Here is a 19,443-nt window from a genome sequence, read left to right on the forward strand (position 1 = left end):
TATCTGACCTAAATGTTTTCAGTCCAATTTCATGTACAAACACCACTTTTAAAGAAGTCAAATTCAAACAAGTACCACACAAATAACCATTACATGTGAAGTTGCTCTGATTTGTATTTTATTTCTCTTTTGCAGGTCCCATATAATAGACAAAGGGTTTTGATAACATATTGTTATCTTTGCTGGAGAGGATCATATGATTATTTTTAACAACACAAATATGTACATACATGAGACTGTGGTTTCTGCAGCCTATAAACACCCTTTTGGGTTTAAAAAGGAAAAGAGCAATATGCGGACAATTCAACCATAACTCTTAGAAGAACACCGTTTTCCTTACTAAAGATGAGCACCCTGTGTATGGACCTATCACCCAAGACAGCAATGAGTCAAGACAGGGGAAACCAAGAGCAGCTCCCCACACCAGCTCAGAAGACCCTCCCCCCATCCAGTACTTCCTCAAAGTGCTCCTAGCTTCATCACAGAAAGGTAGCAGTCACCTGCAGAGAAGACAGGAGCAGCAAAGAAACACCAGTAAATTTGAGTGTCTTCCACAGTGTTTCACACCCACCCTCAGGAACTCCATGCAAGCATGCGTACCATTCTCTAGACTGCTCCCTTCATTTCTCAAGAAAGGGAACCAGGCCTTCCTAATTGATTTAGGTGCCTGGGATAACAAAGTATTTCACCAGAAGGGATGTAAGCAATGCTATTTCACTAGAGTAAGAACAAGGAAAAGGCAGCTATGTTAAAGAAAAGTGTGCTCTACTCATGCTACAATATCAGACCAATGCACAACATACCGCAACACTGGAACACACTGAGGTCAAACACAATGTTCAAATATTAACCTGTTCAAGCACATGAAGATCATCTTCTGAAAGGCAAACTGGGCTCTTGATTTGTAGCCAGCTTTGTGTAACTTTAAAAACTGCTGTCCCTCAACAAAGTCTGACACGGATCTTGATACTTGTTAGGAAGTTCCCCGAGGCAATGACAGCTCATAGAGATATATAGTCAGCTTTAGAGAGGTGTCCTCCCAGTGCTCATCTTCAGAATTCATCCGAGGACGAGGACTGGGCAGCATCTTCGTCCCCCACTTCTCGGGATCTCCCTGCAGACTCTCCTTCTTGATTGTAGCTCTGCATTTTAATGTTCAGTCTCTAGGCCAGTTTGCGTGCTGTGAGCTTTGCCTGCATCTCCTTCAAAACAAAGAACAAAGTCCAAGTTACACATGTACAGCTCCCCTTACAATACTCAACAAGACCCAGGACAAACGAGCATAATTCTCACTGTCTCTGGCAAAACAGAAAATTGACAGCTCTGTCCTGTTAGACACAGGGCAATGTATCTGAGAGTTGTCCACTTGCTGCAGTTGCTAGTGACTTCCATTAGCAAGCAATGCTGCAATCGAAACAGCTTACCTCTGCACAAGAAACTGAGAAATCAGCTGAGCACCGCGGTAGCTATAAACAGATACACTAAGTAAGTGTTGCATACACAGAGAACCACCTGTCTATATTAGAAATCACCAATGTGGTGCCAATGTCTCCAACAGACAAGACTTCCTTCTCTAGATTAAATCATATTTTCTAAGTTCGAGGAGTACACCTCAATGGTACAAAAGGAGCCAAGACATTAATGCTGCATGCTGACTGCTCCTCAGTAAGTAAAGTCTCAGAAATTAACACTCAAAAAAAAGGTCCAAGTAAATTTCAGAGTGGCAGTGGACTTTTCCACACATAAAGATCACCCAACTGCTGGTAGACTTCAGGGTTCATCTCTGATTCACCCCAAGCCCCATTCATTCCTGAACTTCAGCAGCTCCTTACCTCAGCCCATGAACATTATGGGTAGGCACAATTGGTACCTACTATTACTATTCTGTCAAGGCAACCCATTTCAGAGGGTTTAGCCTAAAAATGTCTCAAGACAGGTATTTAAAAATCCCTAGAGACAATTCAAAGGTCACTTCTCCAGCATAGCAGTTGGATCTGATGCTAATTCTAATGCATTAAGAGGAAGAAACACAAAGGGCCATAACGAATCAGTCCATGCCAGCTGAATGCTTAGGAAAAGGCAAAAAAAGAGACAAAGCTAGTTTGACTTTAGCAGGTGCAGGCACCTGACTAAAATCCAACTAAGCAATTCAGGAGAGAGGGGATGCCCTTTTCCCAGAAACTCACAATGTTACAATCTAACCATAACTAATCTCCACGCTTACTTCTCCCATCTTGCTAATCTGAACACAAACTTCAACAATATTATTCATTTTATTTATAGACAGGGTCTCACCGTCTACTGTACAGACCAGGCTAACCTCAAACTCAAAGAGATCTGACTGCCTTTACCTCCCAACTGCTGGAATTAAAGTGGTAGGATTAAAGATGTGTGCCACCAACAACTTAATATCCACTTTTAAAAATTCTATGCAAAACACAGTGCTATATACAACTGATTAAGACCCAAAGTAGAAAGGGCCTCTATTCACAAGGGTCATAAGTAATGGTCTCAAGCACCCTATCAGCGGCTGGCAACCCAGCATGATCTCCTGTCCTTCTGGGTTGGCCCCTGCACTGTAGATGGAACTGGGAACCGTCCCCCTAAGCAGGCCCCTGAGGGAGCTCTTACCACTGAGGGAGCCACATGGGAGAGAGACATATGTTGTCCCAGCAGCCGCAGACAGCTGATCCATGTCACTCCAATCCTGTCCTTGATCTACTGGGAAATTACTACTGAGGTTTCCTATAGTTCGAGCAACTTTGTGACTGAAAACGAGTAGCACATCTCTAAAACCTGACCCTTCTAGTCAGCCTGAGTAAATTCTGACTCCCGAAGCAGCAGCCACCACACAGACAAGAAAAACCCAAGACTCCAGAATTACCTCGTAATTCTGCTTCTGCTCTTTCTGCAGGGCCAGTGACTCTTCTATGGCGAGCAGCTGAGCAGGCAGGTGGTGAAGCAGAAGAAGGCGCGCTGCTGTGATGTCATCAAGATGTTGCCCAGCCCAACGTCTCTGCTCTTCTGAGGAAGCGGGAGACCAGTTGCTCTGACAGTGACCCGGTGAGTCACTCTGTTGGGTGGGTAACCTGAGAAAGGAAAAGCAGGCACAATCAGACCATGCACAAAGCCTACTGCTTCTACAGGGTAATGGCAGAAGTCTGCCCGTGCTCGATGCTGACAATGGTCGCGTCTACAGGTACAAACACTGCCTTCTTCCTCACACCTTATACTCCCTCCATTCACTCAGAGAACACTTGTAAAAGAGCTTAATGCCCAGTAAAAGGAAGTAAACCGAGTACTGCTTCGGTGGAATATAATACAGGCACTGACAGCCTGACCAGTTCTGAAGGAAAAGGAGGTGTTGGTAGTTGAGGCTAGAGGGAGGAACTGACAATTACAGCCCCAGAGATGAGAACCTTCTCCTTCAAGGATGATGGTGAGATCAAGGAAACACCATGTATGGTCATGGGCAGGACATGATGGATGGGGTAGGGGTGGTGATATATGATACAGTGCTGTCACTAGTCATTTCATGCATGTGTATGTCTCAGAAGGAACTGGCGTTCTGCACTGGAAATGAACCCCCAGGTGGTCCTGCTTCATAGCTAACTGACCATTTACATATGAAGTTCTGCAAAGTCAGCCATGAGCAGATGAGGTAGTCTCCTGTACCCAGATAGTATACAAAAGGTAAGGTCAGAGGAATTAGCACAGAGGTTCTCAACCTTACTAATGTTGCAACTCTTTAATATAGTCCCTCAGGTTGTGGTGACCCCAACCATAACATTATTTCATTGTTACTTCATAACTATAATTTTGCTGTTTTGACTCATAAATAGGATATGCAGGGTATCTGATGGGACCCCTGTCAAAGGATCACTCAACCCCCAAAGGGGTCCATGACCCACAGGCTGAAAAGTGTGAGCAGCACACCTATAACTGTGCTCAAAGCTCCGCGCACACACAAGCCCAATACCACATATCCGTGGCCAGCGGCAGCCTCTCCTGGTCTCTTTCATGCACACACTGCCCCTTCTCTCTCAAACTCACCAATCTTGGTGGCCCTCACTGCTCACTCCTCACCTTCCCTATTCCTGGCCACATGGGCCACCTTCCTCTTTCTGACACACCTGGTCTTCCAATGTGACCTCCTAGAAGTGAAGAGAATGCTTGGCACAGAAGATGAGACCCCTTCACAAGACACCTTTCTCAAAGTTACTTTTCTAGCTGAAAATGAATGTACTAGGACCTGGTTTTCTAAACACAAGAAACCATTTAAGGTTAAAATAATAACTAGTGGAGTAGGTTTAAAGTCTGCAAGAACAATCATGACATGGGTTTTTGAAGCTGCTTTCCTAAGCAGAACAGTCATGGTCTCCCTGTGTCTGACCTATGTAAAGACGGCCAGTTACCCAGCAGTACTCCTTCACAGACGGCCTAAGTACTATAAACAACTCTCTTCTCCTCACAGAGCTCATTTTTTTCTGATCTCAGAAACATTATAGCAAAGAACTCAAAAGCAAGATTTCTTCCCCATTCCCCCAAATCTATTTTTAGTTAAATCTTTTTAAAAAATCCTTTTAGCGTCCCTTTCCTGGAAACTACAATCATTTAGTCTAACATTTCTTCAAGTTTGGAAACCTTGAGTGGTCCTCTAGATTCCAACCTCTTTAAGGAGCAAAATCTTGACTTCACTGTGTCCCCACAGCTCTGCTGCCTACTTGTAGTGAACACACTTTGTTTTGTTTCCTGATGAACAGCCCATTAGTTCCTGCAATTGCTTCTCTGGGCTTACCCAGCAATTGAGGGGGAGCTGCACACTAGCAAATGGTACTGAAAAAAGTCATGATACATCTGCCTTCCCACTGTGTTTATTATGAAACATTGGCCAAGTATCTTGAAGCACACTACTCCCCAGCTGCTATTTAAACCCCTTCTATGACTTCCTTCAAAACTAACTTCATTTTTTTCAAAAGCAGATCTCCAGTCTAGCCGTGCTGGTCTGTTTTCACGGTATGCTCCCTCCTGCTTACAAGCTCCTCACACAGCACTCTGAACTGACACCTCACATACCAGTCTCAGCGGAAGCCCGTTCCTCCACACTTACACATTGGACTTAAACATAGGAGGCAGCAGCACTGGGGTTTTGGCTCGCATTTCTACCACTTCCATGTAATGAGGTCTCTTAGGAGTCTCACTCTGGAGCCCTGGCACGACGTCAGCGTTGGGGTTTTCTTCTGAGGGTTCACTCTGGTCTGCCATTGTGACCTTCTGCAACATAGTGATGAACAGACTGTCAATGCTGCTGGAAATGACTTCTGCTTGACTTGAAACCGGGCGTTTTGGGGGATGTTTGGTAACTTCAGTTGAGGGTGCCCTGGCTCTGCTGCCTGGAGTTGCGCCTGTGTTCACTGTGCAGCAAGCCTCCAAAGTCTCTTCATCGCCTTTGTGAGTGAGGTGTACAAGTCTTTGTGTTTCTGTGGTTGTTTTAGATGATGTGACGTCTACAGAGAAACAGTCAAGAACTAATGACAAAGTATCAAGCATCAGGTCAGAATTCTGGGCCTTTTCTATGTAGGTAACTACTCTTGTGGTTGCTTTTTGCCTTAGCTTATAGTCTACAATTTCAGGATCAAACAATTCACTTCTTCATCTAACCCTTTCCTCACGTTCTTCAATAGTAGCTTTCAGTTTGGCAATGGTATTTGAAAGCTTTTTACCTTTGTCGGGCAATTTGCAAATGAATTTTCTGTCGAATGCAAAAAAGAAACCAACACGTACACATTAGAGCCATGTTCTTAAACACGAAAACACAGCATTTAAAAGGCAAAATGTAACCCTTGAAGAAAAGCTAGCTGGCTTTTAATTTTTTTTTAACCCCCCCCCCCCCCCCGCCATGTCCGACCTCACCCCCCACCCCCACCCCACCCCCGGGCTTTGACTGGGGAATTATTTCATTGAATCAGAATTTCAGAAATAAAAGTTGTATCTTCCTAATCTAAAATCTGCAATTGACTGCCCCATGGAAAATTTCACACCTGACCACATGATGAGATGCAGTCAAACCCAAGCTATAAAGATCACAGTACAAAATTACCTTCCAGCCATGTATAAAAACAACTTTAGTTCATGTTTGGATTTGGGTCTTAACTCTACACTGTCTCTACATACACTCACACCTATATTCAAAGTCCCTTAAAAATATGAAATTCTGGTCTTCAACATTTAGGAACGCAGATCCTGTACAGTAAGCACACTGACAAAGACCAGTGGTTTAAGTGTGCGGAAGAACGGCTCTGTGGGTCAAAGGCACGGTCTGCTACCTCTGTCATAAAAAGTGACTACAACAGGTTACCAGAGGTCACATAATGGGATGACATCACTACCTTACAAAGGAAGGGGACGTACGTGTTTTTGTGTCTGAAAGAATTCTTAGCTGTTTCTGATAAATCGGTAATATTTCTAGATTCAGCATACATAAACAAGAGCTCTTAGGGATGCCCAGTAATTCTTAAAGAATCTAAAAATGTCCTGAGATCAAAACGTTATTTTATTGCTAATATTAACAACCCATTCTGGAAAAATCAAAACACCGACCTGTCTCCAGTAGGAACCCTTCCTGCAAAGTGGTCACTGGCTCCTTCTCTCAGTGAAATTCCCTTTCTGGTTCTTTCCCATGGTTACATAACAAACGGAGGCCTCTTAGGTCCCTAGTCTTCCTGATACCACACCACATTCATTCATTCGCACGTTTTCAACAGTACTAACATCTCTCTGCATTGGAGCTTCCTCTGCTTTTTCGGCCCTCTCGCGCGCGCCTAGTACCATTTCTCAGGGTTTAATCAGTTGGCTTTTAACTAACTAAAAGCCAGCCTTTTTCCCCTCAATTAAATACACCCCAATAAAAAGTTAACCTTGAATCCATTCCTCTCTCCCAATTTTCTCATTATCCTTTGTGGCTCTCCAGAAATTTCAGCCACCTGTTAAATACACACACACTTGCGCGCGCGCATATATATGAATAAAACAACTATATATTTATCTCCAAATTACTTCACCAGTACTTCAGTTTCCCAGTCCCTCTGCCTTCACAGTTCACTTTCCCCCTTGCTGAAAACCTCTCGGAAAACATCCTTTTGGTGTCTTCCGCCTCTTATTGCTTAAATCCCATCTTATACAAAGCTGCCTTTAAAAAAAATAAAAATCAGCTATCATAATCTACCCTAGGCCCAAAGAGCCACTCTTTAGAGCTCGCTCTCCCAGATCCTTTGGTTTGGGAAAGAATGGGGCTCTAGATCGAGAAGAGGGGTTCTTGACCGTTCTGGTCAAGAGGATTTGGTACCCAGACTCTCTCCAAGCCGTTGTGGGAACATGGATAATCGAGCAGGCGGGCGATGCTGGCCAGGCAGCATGGAGGCATGCATGGCGCGCGCAGCCCGGGCCTGCCCAGGAGGCCTGCCCACGCAAGGTCACCTTCGCCCGAAAGGCCGCGGTGGGGAGCGGGAGCCTGGTCCCGGATCCCGACCCCCGAGGGCCTATTCCTTGATCCCGGTTCCCCGTTCCCCGCAACCGCGACCCCACGAGCCCCCGCTTACTCGTTGCGCAAAAGTCTCTCCTGGCGCCTCAACCTCTCCCGCAGCTCCACCGAACTCCGCTGCCCCAAGTCCTCGGGAGCTGGGGGCTCGAAGCCGCGGGGCAGCGAGAACATTGTGCACGGGCTGCGGCTGGCGCGGCGGGCAGGGCTCCCCAGCGGGGCCCACGGCGGGCGCAGGCTCTGCGGCCGGCGGCGACTCTGGCGCGCGAGCGGGAGTCGCCATTTTCCCGGAAGAGAACGGCTTCTTCGAGCCGAGCGGGGCTCTAGGCAAAGGCCGGAAACGGACAGGGCCAGGAGCAGGGGGCGCCCGAGGAAGCGCGCAGGGGCGGAAGTTACATCACCGCAGAAGTGTCCGGGGTTGGCGCGCTTTCTCGGCATGGGTGTCTTTTGCTTTCCCAGCCGTTCGCCTGCGCTTTGGGAAAGTATAGGAGACTCATGTCAAAGACTTCCTGACACACTTCTAAATAAGTAAAATATGGCAGAAGTAATAGTGTCGCTTCTAAAATTAAGAAAAACAAAATTTGGACAAATATTTCACAGGGATTTCTGAATGAACAATAATCACAATAAAAATAAAGGACAGGGGGTTGTAGAAATGCCTCAGTGGTTACGAGTGCACAGTGTTCTTGTAGAGGACCAGAACTTGGGTACCAGCACCCCTGTTGCCCTGTTGGTTAGCTCACAATTGCCTTTAACTCCACCTCCAGGGCATCTCTGGAAACTTCTCTGGCTTCTGCAGGCACCTGGTTCGTGTGCGCACACATACACATGTGTACAAAATTTAAACATAATAAAATAAATCTTTAAAAAATAATGAATGACCAATATAACCAGCTATAATAAAATGCATATTATAAAGACAATATAGCTAGGTGTGGTGGTGCACGCCTTTAGTCCCAGCACTTGCGAGGCAGAGACAGGCTGATCTCTGAGTTCAAGACCAGCCTGGTCTACATAGTAAATTCGAGGCCAGCCAAGGCTACATAGTGAGACCCTGACTCAAAACAAACAAAACAACAAGATGTGAATATTTGGACAAGTCAGAATATCAGGATTTAGAAAGACTGACCATGTCAACTGTTAGAAAAAATAAAGAGCAGCTGAGATTCTTATAGACTGATAATGGGGGAGGGGGTTGCAAAATAGTTCAACCTCTCTGGAAAATAGTTTGATAATTTCCGAGTCTGGTTTTGTTAATGTTTAGTGTAGTGGTCTTGAAGTTCCTCTATGCCAATGTTTCTTTATATTGCTATGTAGTATTGCACTGTGTGAGTTTGTTTATGCTGAAGGACATTTGAGTTGTTTTCAGTTATTAATGATCATAAATCAAATTACTATCAACATTTTTGTATTAGGTGTTCAAGTCAACATAAACTTTCATTCTCTTCAGAGCAGCCTTATTAGGCCATGTTATCCAAGGAGAGAGGAAGAACAGCTCCATTCCATTGCAGTGCCTTCCACAGCCTGAGAAGTTCCCCTGATCCTTTAGGGGCTTTCAGGCCATGCCAGGATTTGTAGCTTTAATGCAGAAAATATTCAGGACTAGCAAAGTAGGAATCTAATAAAAATATTTTAACATAGGCTTAATTAGGAGTGTTAAGAGAGGCTATCTGATGGAATGTATGACATACCCAGATGTGGACATGGGCTTCTCAAGGGAGAGTCACCATTCACTGTTTTTACAATACTTAAACTTGATGGGTTTTGAAGTTATTATCTTTGTAACATTGCTAAGAAATCTAAAAGAGACCACAGATAGGTTCCTGGTTGTTATGTCTCAGGAATTCCATATATCCAGAAATGAACTCAAGCTGGACTATAGATGGATTTCTGGTGGTTAGACAAAAGCCAGAATTTTTCAAGAACTTGTGAGCTGGGTTTTCTATCCCCAGAAAGAGTAATTCCCCACAGCTATTTGTCCTACTTATAATCTGCATGAGTTACCCAGCCCACGTTCTCTAGCACTCATTCACTATGCTCTGTCTCTTGCTATTTCCATTATTCTCCCCCCCCCCACATCCCTAACCCTGGAAAATGTCCAGTCTGCTTTTTCTCTTGGTTCTGGATTCTTCTAAATGGTTTCTCTCTCTCTCTTATTCACACTAAAAACCCTGCCTCTAATAATGGAGCAGTAATGTTGAAAGTTTCTTTATTGTGTCCCTCATATGTACTGACAGGATTACAACTGATAAAGTAAAAATATAGACCAGAAGGATGTGGGGAAGGTCAGGCACCTTCACTGTAAACAGAGTTAATAGTCTTGTTTGAGATTCCCAGAAAATGTGTAGGGAAGAAATTAGGACCTGCTCAAAGTCTAACACATTTAGGACTTAAGTCTGGTTTGTTGCTATTTTAACATAAAGTCTCTCCATATGAAAGGAATATTATCTCTACCAGCAGTCCTTGCAGCAATGTGCAAGAGTTCTTACTTCTCAGCTGGCAAGAGACTTCAACCAGACTCCAGGGTGAGGGGATCCTTTCCCTTTCTGTGTCCCCATAATTTTTCCCATCTTTCTATCCTGCCCCAGTATGGGGTAAATGAATGTTTAACTTCTTAAGAACCAGGGGGTAAGTGAATGTTTAACTTCTAAGATGCTGCCAAACTGTTTACAAAGTGTCCCTGTCATTTTTCACTCCACAGGCAATGTATATGACCCCAGCTGTTCCTCCTCTTCCTCATCAATTGATTGTTGTTTCATTTTGCTTTTAAAATTTTAGCCACTAGCCCTTTGCCCTAGTGCCCTGGCTTGGACACACTTAAGAAATAGCACAGAATTTGCACTAAACATTTTTATGGTACTGTTTTAGTTAATATTGTCAACTGGACAGCCTTGTCACAAACTTCTGAGCATGTGAGGGAGCTTTTCCAGGGGGTTAAATGAAGTGGGAGGATCCATATTAACTGTGGGCAGCACCATTGCATAGGCTGAATAAAAAAAGAGAAATTGAGCTAAGGACCAGCAGTCACCTCTCTCTCTCTCTCTCTCTCTCTCTCTCTCTCTCTCTCTCTCTCTGCTTCTTGATGTCAATACAGTGTGAGTGACCCCCTCACACTCCTGCTACCATGACTTCTCCACCATGATCTACTGAATCTTCAAAGTGTGAGCCTAAGTAAACTTTCCTTGAATTTACTGTTGTGGGTATTTGTTACAGCATCCAGACAAGTAACGAATAAAGGTGTGTGTGTGTGTGTGTGTGTGTAATTCTCTCCAGGAACAATTGACATAATCCATGAAGACTGAGGAGATAGTGGAGGTAGAGGGTGGACCTAAAGTTCCCAAAGGTCATTAACAAGCATGAAGCAAATTCACTTTTCTTCTGTGATTGACTTGATTCCCTCCCCCAATGTTTTCACTGGGCAATAGAACATACTGAAGAGTCAAACAAACCCAAACAGCAGCTATACCTAATGAATAATGAACCAACAGTGTCACCCCAATGACTTTCGAACTATAATGGCTGCTGTCCATACACTACTTCAACCAAACCTCCTCTCTCAGTCATCCCCCAAGGTGCCCCTCCACATCAGTAAGGGCCAAGACCTTCCTGACTCCTCTGTCTACAGGTCACGCTCACCCTCTTCCCTATCACAGCCTCACAAATATATGGAGGAGAGAGTCAGGGGGGAGAATTAGACTCAAGGTATGAGGAAAACTGTGAGAAAGGGAAAGAGAGCCTGGGAAGAAGAAGATGGACAGAAAGAAAGACAAGGGAAAGAGTGAACAGGGATGCATGCTTTATTTCAGAAAGACTTCCCAGGGGCATCTCTAGTGAGAGGTCCAGAGAGCTCAGTGTCTACTTATAGGCTGGCTAGTCACAGGGCAGAGAAGGAGAAAACAGAGAAGGGACAAGGAGTGAATGAAAAAATGAAATGAAATAAAAGGAGGAGGATGTGGCTACTCCTAAAGTATGGAGAAGATTTTTAGTGCTGATATAAGGGAGAAAGCAGGCAGAGGGAAGAGTCCAGGCTGCACATGGCCAGAAGACTAAATTAGACCATGAGAGGAGAGAGGGGGAGGGAGAGCAAGAGAGGAGCCACTGACCAAGGCAGGCGGCCCAGGCCAAGAGACCAAGAGAGCAGTGTAGACAAAATGGCTGAGTTCTATAGCAATTAGACTGGGGAAAGGGAAGCCCCAGCCCCTGGGAGGGAAGGGTTGGGGTGGTGAGAAAGGCTGAGTGAGATTTTTTTTTTAGGGTTTAAGATCTAACATTCCAGGCTTTTGTTGATGATAAGGTACAAATTAATCTCTTCTATAACTACTTCCTGCTGAAATTGGGCAGTCATTTTTGGAGCCCAGGAAGACTGGAATGATGGTTAAGGGACAGGAAGAGAAAGGAATGCAGCCTGTTTCACTCTTGCCTGGGTTCTGTGGGACTGCCTGGGGCTAGGGAAGTATAGGTGGCTTTAGAGCTGCCTAAGATGCAGGAGGGTGGTCAGAAAATCCATCAGAATCATCCAGACCTTGCTCGTTAGGAATTTGTAAACTTTGATTATATTTAATCATCCTAATCCAAGATATTTTCGAGACCTGCTGTTGTCTTTTTAGTCTAAAAGGGAGATACAATGATAAGCAGAGAGTTCAGTGGGACTAAGAAGTTTTAGTTACTTTATGCCATGTGGTTATCTCAATCAAGATGGTCATAAAGTCACATGCCATGTACCCTTTAACCTTAGTAAAGAGAGCTGCCAGTCACATGGTTTCTCTCATCCTGATGAGGTCATCAGGTAAGATGGAGGCAAGTCACATGGTTGCTATTTAAAAACATCTATTTTTCTATCCAAGTTAGAATTAGGATGATTAAATATGATCAAAGTTTATAAATTCCTAAGGTTACCAAGGTCAACTCAAAGTAACTATACACACACACACACACACACACACACACACACACACACACGTATATATATAAAACTTGGATATATATGGTATATATATGTATATATATAATTCTAAACAGAAGTTGGATCACATATATAGTATGTTGTAGCAAATTAAAATTATTTTTGTATAGGGTTTTAACTATAATCCTTTCTGTTGTAAGTTTTAAGCCAATTTTCATTACAGATTTTACAGATTCTTTAACCACATCCAATGAACTTACAAATCTTATACAACAGTCTTAAAAGATTTCTTGAGAGCAGAATAGAGAGAAATCATAGAGATGAAAAAATTTCAAGAGTGGAAAGTGGAAAAAACCTTAGAGATAAGAGATTTAGGTTCATTTGCTTATTATGCAAATGTTACAAGCTGCAAGAATTTGGAACTCAAGTGTGCCATCCTTGGCCATTGAGCTGTACTGCAGCCAAGCCATTTGCAGTAAGACTGTGAGGCCTTAATAAAATTTCTGAGTCTGAAGAAGGAATTGAGTCTGGGGAGAAAGGAAGAAGGGTCAGGAAACAATCTCCATCACAGAGTTCCAATATGCTCCAAGAAGGAGCTGGAAGTCAGTGAGCAGTGCAAACATGAGAGATAAATGGGACAAGCAAGGATTCCACCCAAGGGAAGGATCCAATTGAAGAGGCCATAAGGGTGTGGAGAAGTTGCAGGCTTAGTAAACAGAGAGTTGCTCATGTGATGGGCCCTGGAGGGCATAGTAGGGGCCAGAAGCCAGAGAGAGAAAGAGAGATAACTAGGTGATGGGTACCCCAGAGGGCAAAGCAGGGTCCAGGAGCCAGGGAGATAGAGAGATGTCCAGGTGATGGAAATCCCAGAGGATGTAGCAGGCTCTAGGAGCCAAAGAAAGGACATTTACAGAGGAGGCAAAGAAAGACAGGTGGTTAGAGCCGGTAGAGACAAGAAGCCGCTGAAGAAGTGGACTCTAGGATTTGGAATTGAATATGGTGGCTGGCAGAAGCCAGCAGAAATAAATGATCTATACACACCTTAGGAGAGTTAAATCAGCAACATGGTTTAGAAAGGCCGCATCCACTGGGCGGTGGTGGTGAATGCCTTTAATCCCAGCACTGGGCAGACAGAGGCAGGTGGATCTCTGTGAGTTCTAGGCCAGCCTGGTCTCCAAAGCAAGTTCCTGGAAAGGCACAAAGTTACACAGAGAAACCCTGTCTCGATTAAAAAAAAAAAAGAAAGAAAGAAAGAAAGGCCACATCCTTTGGAAGGGAGCTTGTTTATGCCTCTCCCATGGTTTCAGAACCAGATAAATAAAAAAGTGAAATTAAAGGACGAGGGCATGGCTACTCCTAAAGTATGGAGATTTTTATTGTTGATATAGGGGAGAAAGCAGGCAGAGGGAACAGTCTAGGCTGAACGTGGCTGGCAGGCTAAATTAGACATGAGAGCAGAGACGGGGAGGGAGAGCAAGAGAGGAACCATGGATCAAGGGAGGTCAAGATACCAAGAGAGCAGTGTAGGCAAAATGGTTGAGTTCTATGGACGTCAGACTTGGGGGAAGGAAGCCGATGATCAGCTCATGGCAGGGAGAGGCTTGGGGAGAGAGGAGTGCTGAGTGAGACTTGTCCTGGGTTTGAGACCTAACAAGGAGAAAGAAAGAAGGGGACTTTTTGGGGGACTGGGTAACCATTGCTAGTGATAACTAGGGAACCAAGGGGAACTGAAGAATGTCAGGTGATTGATAAAATCTCTCTCATGGCCAGCCATTAATGGGGATGGGTAAAAAGAATCTAGAGAAACAAGTTATTTTTATTCTAGGAGCCAAATTAGTTTTGGGAACTGTTATTGTTTAATCAAAATAGAAGAGCTTCAGAGAATGGCATGGTCATGGCTAATGGGAGACACAGAAAAACAGGAACACTAAAGAGATCAGAACACAGAGCACCCTAGGTCCATAGGAATTAGGGTAGAGTCATTTCCGGTCCAGCTCTAAAATCCAAAACTTCTACAAAATGTCCCATTTCTCCCAGCTAATTTCCCCTGCGATCGTGGACACGGAGCCGCCTTCCTCAGCCATCCTAGGGTTTGGGCCGTAAAGTGCACACAATCATGAGAAAAGTATACTCTTGCATTGGTTATCCAAACTGTTGGAGATGCAGGGCTGAATGCTCAGCTCCTATCTCCCTTTTTTATCAGCAAATACTAATTTAGAGCCATTTGCTGGGTTATGGTTCCTGGGCGGCAGCCTGCAGTCTATTAAAATTAATCCTGACAGAAGTCCCTAGCTGCTTTCTCCAGGCCCATCTCGGCCCCAGTTTACGGACAAGATGAACAGCCCACCCATCCCAGAGGGTCTGGGAGAGGAAGCACATTAAAATGGCTGCCTGCGTCTTTGTTTGCTCAGCTGCTCAGACGAACTAGAACTGGGGGAAATGGGATTAATTAAGGGGCAGTTGCCCATGGGGAAAAAAATACAAGGACTCTGGTGAGAAAAATCTCAACTAAATAAGTTTCAAGTCAGAGGAAAGAACTTTTTTCCTCTTCAGACCTTTGCATGGTTGAGTGCTGTTCAGTGAGGGATTGCTCATTCCAGCCGACCAGTGTTTTATGAGCTGGACAGTGGGGGGAGAGATAGTCTGGGGTGAGGAGGGATTGCCAAATGTATGGCTCTCTGAATTTTCATTTAATTTTATTTTTTAATGAGAAAGTTTAAGGATGATTCTTAGTTAAGTAACATGGCCATTTATGGATACTAAACACTGGTAATATTTTTTCTATGAATAAGCTCATAAACCAGAAATAAAAATGTCCTTGACCATGTCCATGCCCTTATCTTTAGTACAAACCATATAGGCACTCTAGCTCTGTCCCCCTCTTCCACTCAGGTCAGAAAGTCTTAAGGAAGCTTTCAAATGCTTTCTCCTTCCTTTGTGGTATTTTACTTCCCTTTGACACATGGGCTGAAATTCCACCAATAAAAAGACAATTTGGTTAACAAAGATCTTCCTTTGAGGCCTAGAGCCTTCTGGAAAGCCTGTGGGCTGTCAGTCATCTGCACAGGAACATGAATTAGTTCCAAATGATCCTGCTCATAAAAGCTCTGCTGAGGTAATGGCCTACAGTAAAAGAGTGTTGTTGTTGTTGTTTTTCCAAGACAGGGTTTCTCTGTAGCTTTTTAGACTTTTTAGACCAGGCTGGCCTCAAACTCACAGAGATCGGCCTGCCTCTGCCTCCTGAGTGCTGGGATTACAGGCGTGAGCCACCACTGCCCGGCAAGAGTGGAATTTAATGGGAGAGGAGAGAGAGGACAGGACGTGGAGTGGGCCGAGGACAAACCAGAGAGCATCAGAGGGCCGAGTTTGGGGTAGCAGGAGGACCCTGAAGGTTCTTACCCTGAGAACTGGGAAGCAGGCAGGCAAAGGGAAGTACAAGGAGAGCTAAGACCAAGCCTTGCTTAGAAGTCATTCAAGCTGGCGCTGGAGAGCAGAGACCTTGCCTGTAAAGGGCCTCACTAAGTGTTGTTGCTTTGTTTTGTCATAAAATATCTAGGACATTTTGTATCCTAAGTCTGGCTATAAAATTATTTTAGGGCTGGAGAGATGGCTCAGTACTTAAGAGCACTGGCTGTTCCTCCAGAGGACCCAGTTTGCTTTCCAATGCCATATGGCAACCAGCAGCTATCTATAACTCTAGTTCCAGGGGCTCCAATGCCATCATCTTCTGGCCTCTTTGGGCACCAAGCATGCACATACATACATATATACATACATACATATATACATGCAGGGAAAACACTCATATACATCAAATAAAAATAAATAAATCTAAAAAGTTTACTCAAGTAATACAATAGGGTCAAATGAACTATACTGGTAGTTCTTTTCTGCTGCTGGAAAAACAGTTTACACATACAGAAAAGGGTAAGGGTAGTAGTTAGCAAAGTTTCTACAGCAAAACGTTTCAACCTTCCTCCTAGGCTCATGGGCTGAATGTGGTCCCTATAGTGACTGGAAATAAGGTCCCTATAGTGACTGGAAATAAGTGGGTCTTCATTATAGTCACATCTATTGCTCTTTTAAAAAAATATTTATTTTGTTGGGCAGTGGTGGCACATGCCTTTAAACTCAGCACTAGGTAGGCAGAGGCAAGTGGATCTCTGTGAGTTTGAAGCAAGCCTGGTCTACAAAGTGAGTTCCAGAACAGCCAGAGCTCTTACACAGAGAAACCTCATCTTGAAAAAAAAAATAAATAAATATAATGTGGCTGAGGAATCCAGAAGAAGGTGTTGGATCCCCTGGAGCCAGAGTTACAGGTTTTTGTAAGCCGCTGACATGGATGCCGGGACCCAATCTTGAGTCCTCTGCCAAAGCAGCACACATTCCTAAGCAGGAAGCCATCGTTCTAGCCCACATCTGCTACTCTTTGGATGGAGATCAGAGGCCAGGGAGCTAAAGAAGCTGGTGCTCTGCAGCCCAGAGCAGGGAAATACTAACTACCCAGTCTCTCATCATCCCTGGCCAGAAGCCTGTCTGGTCACCTTTACATGAAAGAAAAAAGCTCTGAACCATGTCAACCAAGAGCAGAGAAAGAGGAGGAGTATGGGATGCCTACGAAATAGACAGGAGAATTGCTCAGGGAAAACCAGAAAACAGAAAATCCCCTAAATGGGAGAGACATAGCACAAGGTAATCCAGATAGGAGACTGAAGACAGTCTGAAGAAAATTAGTCAGTCTCAGGCCAGTAAGATGGCTCAGTAGGTAAAGGCACTTGGGTACAAGCCTAGTGACCTGAGTTCAATCCCTGGGACCTACCTAGAGGTGGGATGAGGGAACCAATTCCACAGTGGTTCTCTGACACCTATTCTCTGACAGACAGACAGAAAAAAAAAAACAGGCACAGACACACACACACACACACACACACACTGAGAGAGAGAGAAAAAACTAGGACAAACACAATCTACAACCAGGACTTCAGGGGAAAGGGTCTGCATACCACTACCTTTGTGTTAAGTCCATGAAAGTCTCTGAGCCTCAGTTTCCTCCCACTGAAAAGGAGGGTGTAGAGCTAGCCTCCCACAGGCTCTCAGTGCTCAAACTGTACAATTCTAAGATGGCTGGTCTCACAGCACATTCTTTGGCAACATCTGCATCTATTTAAGCTCATAAATGTTGAGAAGAAATACTTGGTATGTTGTAAAACCAGGAAGCAGGTATCCCCTTTAAATAAACACTCCTCCAGTGCTGACGACGGCCCAGGTTATCAGTTTTGCCACACTCCCATAGCCATCCATATCTTATGGGACTGGATAATGTTTTCCATCACCCAGAATTCTTGAGCGTAATTTGATTTTCATATCTAGGGGATGACAGCTTTGAGTAGTTTAAGATTATTTATAGGGTTAAAAATTCAAAATTTGTCAAAATAGCAGAAGACAAGCAAATTATAACAAATGGTGTGGGAGGATGCCACTTGGAATGGGCTGAAGAGAGAGGTCGTTTTGAAGGAATAAATAGTTTCTCTCTTTTTCTTTTTCAACATCCAAAATTGTGTTTGTTTGCTTTTGTTTTTGTTTTTTAATAACAGTAAGATCCAGGGTTAGATTTCGTAGCTGTGGCCGGCCCTTTCACCTCTGGCACATTCGACCTTCTGGACCTTGAAATGGACACAGGGTTTGGTGTGGCGGTGTGGAGTTCCTGGGGCCTTGCCAAAATGTACATCTTGCAGCCCTTTCGAGGACCAGACAGGAATGCAGTGCCATGGCCTTTTGGAGACTCCAGGGCCAGCTGGTCAAAGATGAAGTTCTTACCACCACCACCACCACCAGTACCACCCCACCATCCCACCACCACCCCTGCCTTGAGGATGCCACTTCTAGCCCAGCTGCTTAACCCTCGGTGCACACACCGTCAGCTTGGGCACTTCCAGAATCCTCACATCATTTGTGACTGTCCCCATGACCACAGTTGCTTTGTTCTCTCAGCCAGGAAGCTTCATCTTTCAGATCATCCTGGACAGGACCGGAAGTGGCCAGTTAGTACAACACACAAATTAACCTTTCAGCACAACCTGATTGAAGGTGGAGTTGGTTCCTCTGGCCAGAAGCCTGAACAGCTTGACTAGCAGCTGCAGGTAGATGTCCAGGTTCTTGGGTTCCTTGTGCTGAACCTTTCCATCGTTCTTATGGCAAATGTCAACACTCATGATGGCGCCTCCTGCTTGGCCAGGTCCAGAAAGCAACAGTTTCTTGATAATATAAGAAAGGAAACAGTTAACATGAGCCAAGAGTTGCAAATTGTGGTTTTCTGAACTCATTCAATCTCCAGTTGGACACACAGTGTCCAAGCTAAAGAGTTGGAGAGATTGCTCAGTGATTATTGAATGTGTACCGCTCTTCCAAAGCACCTGAGTTATGTTCCCAGCACCTATATCAGGCATTTTATAATTGCCTGTATTATAGATCCAGGGGATCTGATGCCCTCATCTGGCCTACACAGGTACCTGAATTCATGTGCACGTACCTACACACAGATATGCACACAAGACATACAAGTAAAATAAATCTTAAGAAAGAAGGAGTTGGAGTTAGGATGACATGTCCTTACAGTCTGGGAATACATCCACCAGCCACTCACTCCATTGTCCTGCCCTTTCCTTCCTTGTGTGGGGGTCCCTGAATGCAGAGCCTTTATACTGGGACATGTGAATCATATGAGCATCTATATTGGGACATGTGTAAACTGTTTCCTTTTCTGAGAGACTATAATATCATGGAAACTTCTAGATTATCAGTACATTTCTGTACTTCTTAATGGAAAATTATCTTTTCCTAAAAAATCTCAAAGTTTTATAAAGCTTTTGTGTTTTAAGAACTATCCCAGGGCCAGTAGGAACTCAGCAGGTAAAGGTGCTAGCCTCACAAACCTAACCACCTGAGTTCAAGCCCAGAACCATGCAAAGGCTGAAGGAGAGAACTTACTCCACAAAGTTGCCTT

General features: G+C 44.3%; 1 protein-coding gene and 1 pseudogene across 2 annotated transcripts; both read right to left on the reverse strand.

The window, feature by feature from the left end:
- Positions 1-1,121: 1,121 nt before the first annotated feature.
- On the reverse strand, positions 1,122-7,893 carry Polr2m (RNA polymerase II subunit M). 2 transcript variants are annotated; one of them, XM_036194338.1, is made up of 4 exons: positions 7,599-7,893; positions 5,111-5,296; positions 2,885-3,089; positions 1,122-1,202 (listed from the first exon to the last, which is right to left on the reverse strand). In XM_036194338.1, the coding sequence occupies exons 1-4, from the start codon at positions 7,709-7,711 to the stop codon at positions 1,164-1,166; spliced, it is 543 nt and encodes a 180-aa protein (XP_036050231.1). In that variant the 5' UTR covers positions 7,712-7,893; the 3' UTR covers positions 1,122-1,163. The 2 variants fall into 2 exon arrangements, with proteins under 2 accessions (XP_036050231.1, XP_036050230.1); XM_036194337.1 differs by lacking the exon at positions 7,599-7,893 and having other exon boundaries at positions 5,111-5,550.
- Positions 7,894-18,046: 10,153 nt separating this feature from the next.
- Positions 18,047-18,652, reverse strand: LOC118587609 (annotated as a pseudogene).
- Positions 18,653-19,443: the final 791 nt, after the last annotated feature.

This window comes from Onychomys torridus, chromosome 7 (assembly GCF_903995425.1).
Source record: "Onychomys torridus chromosome 7, mOncTor1.1, whole genome shotgun sequence".
Lineage (NCBI taxonomy): Eukaryota > Metazoa > Chordata > Mammalia > Rodentia > Cricetidae > Onychomys > Onychomys torridus.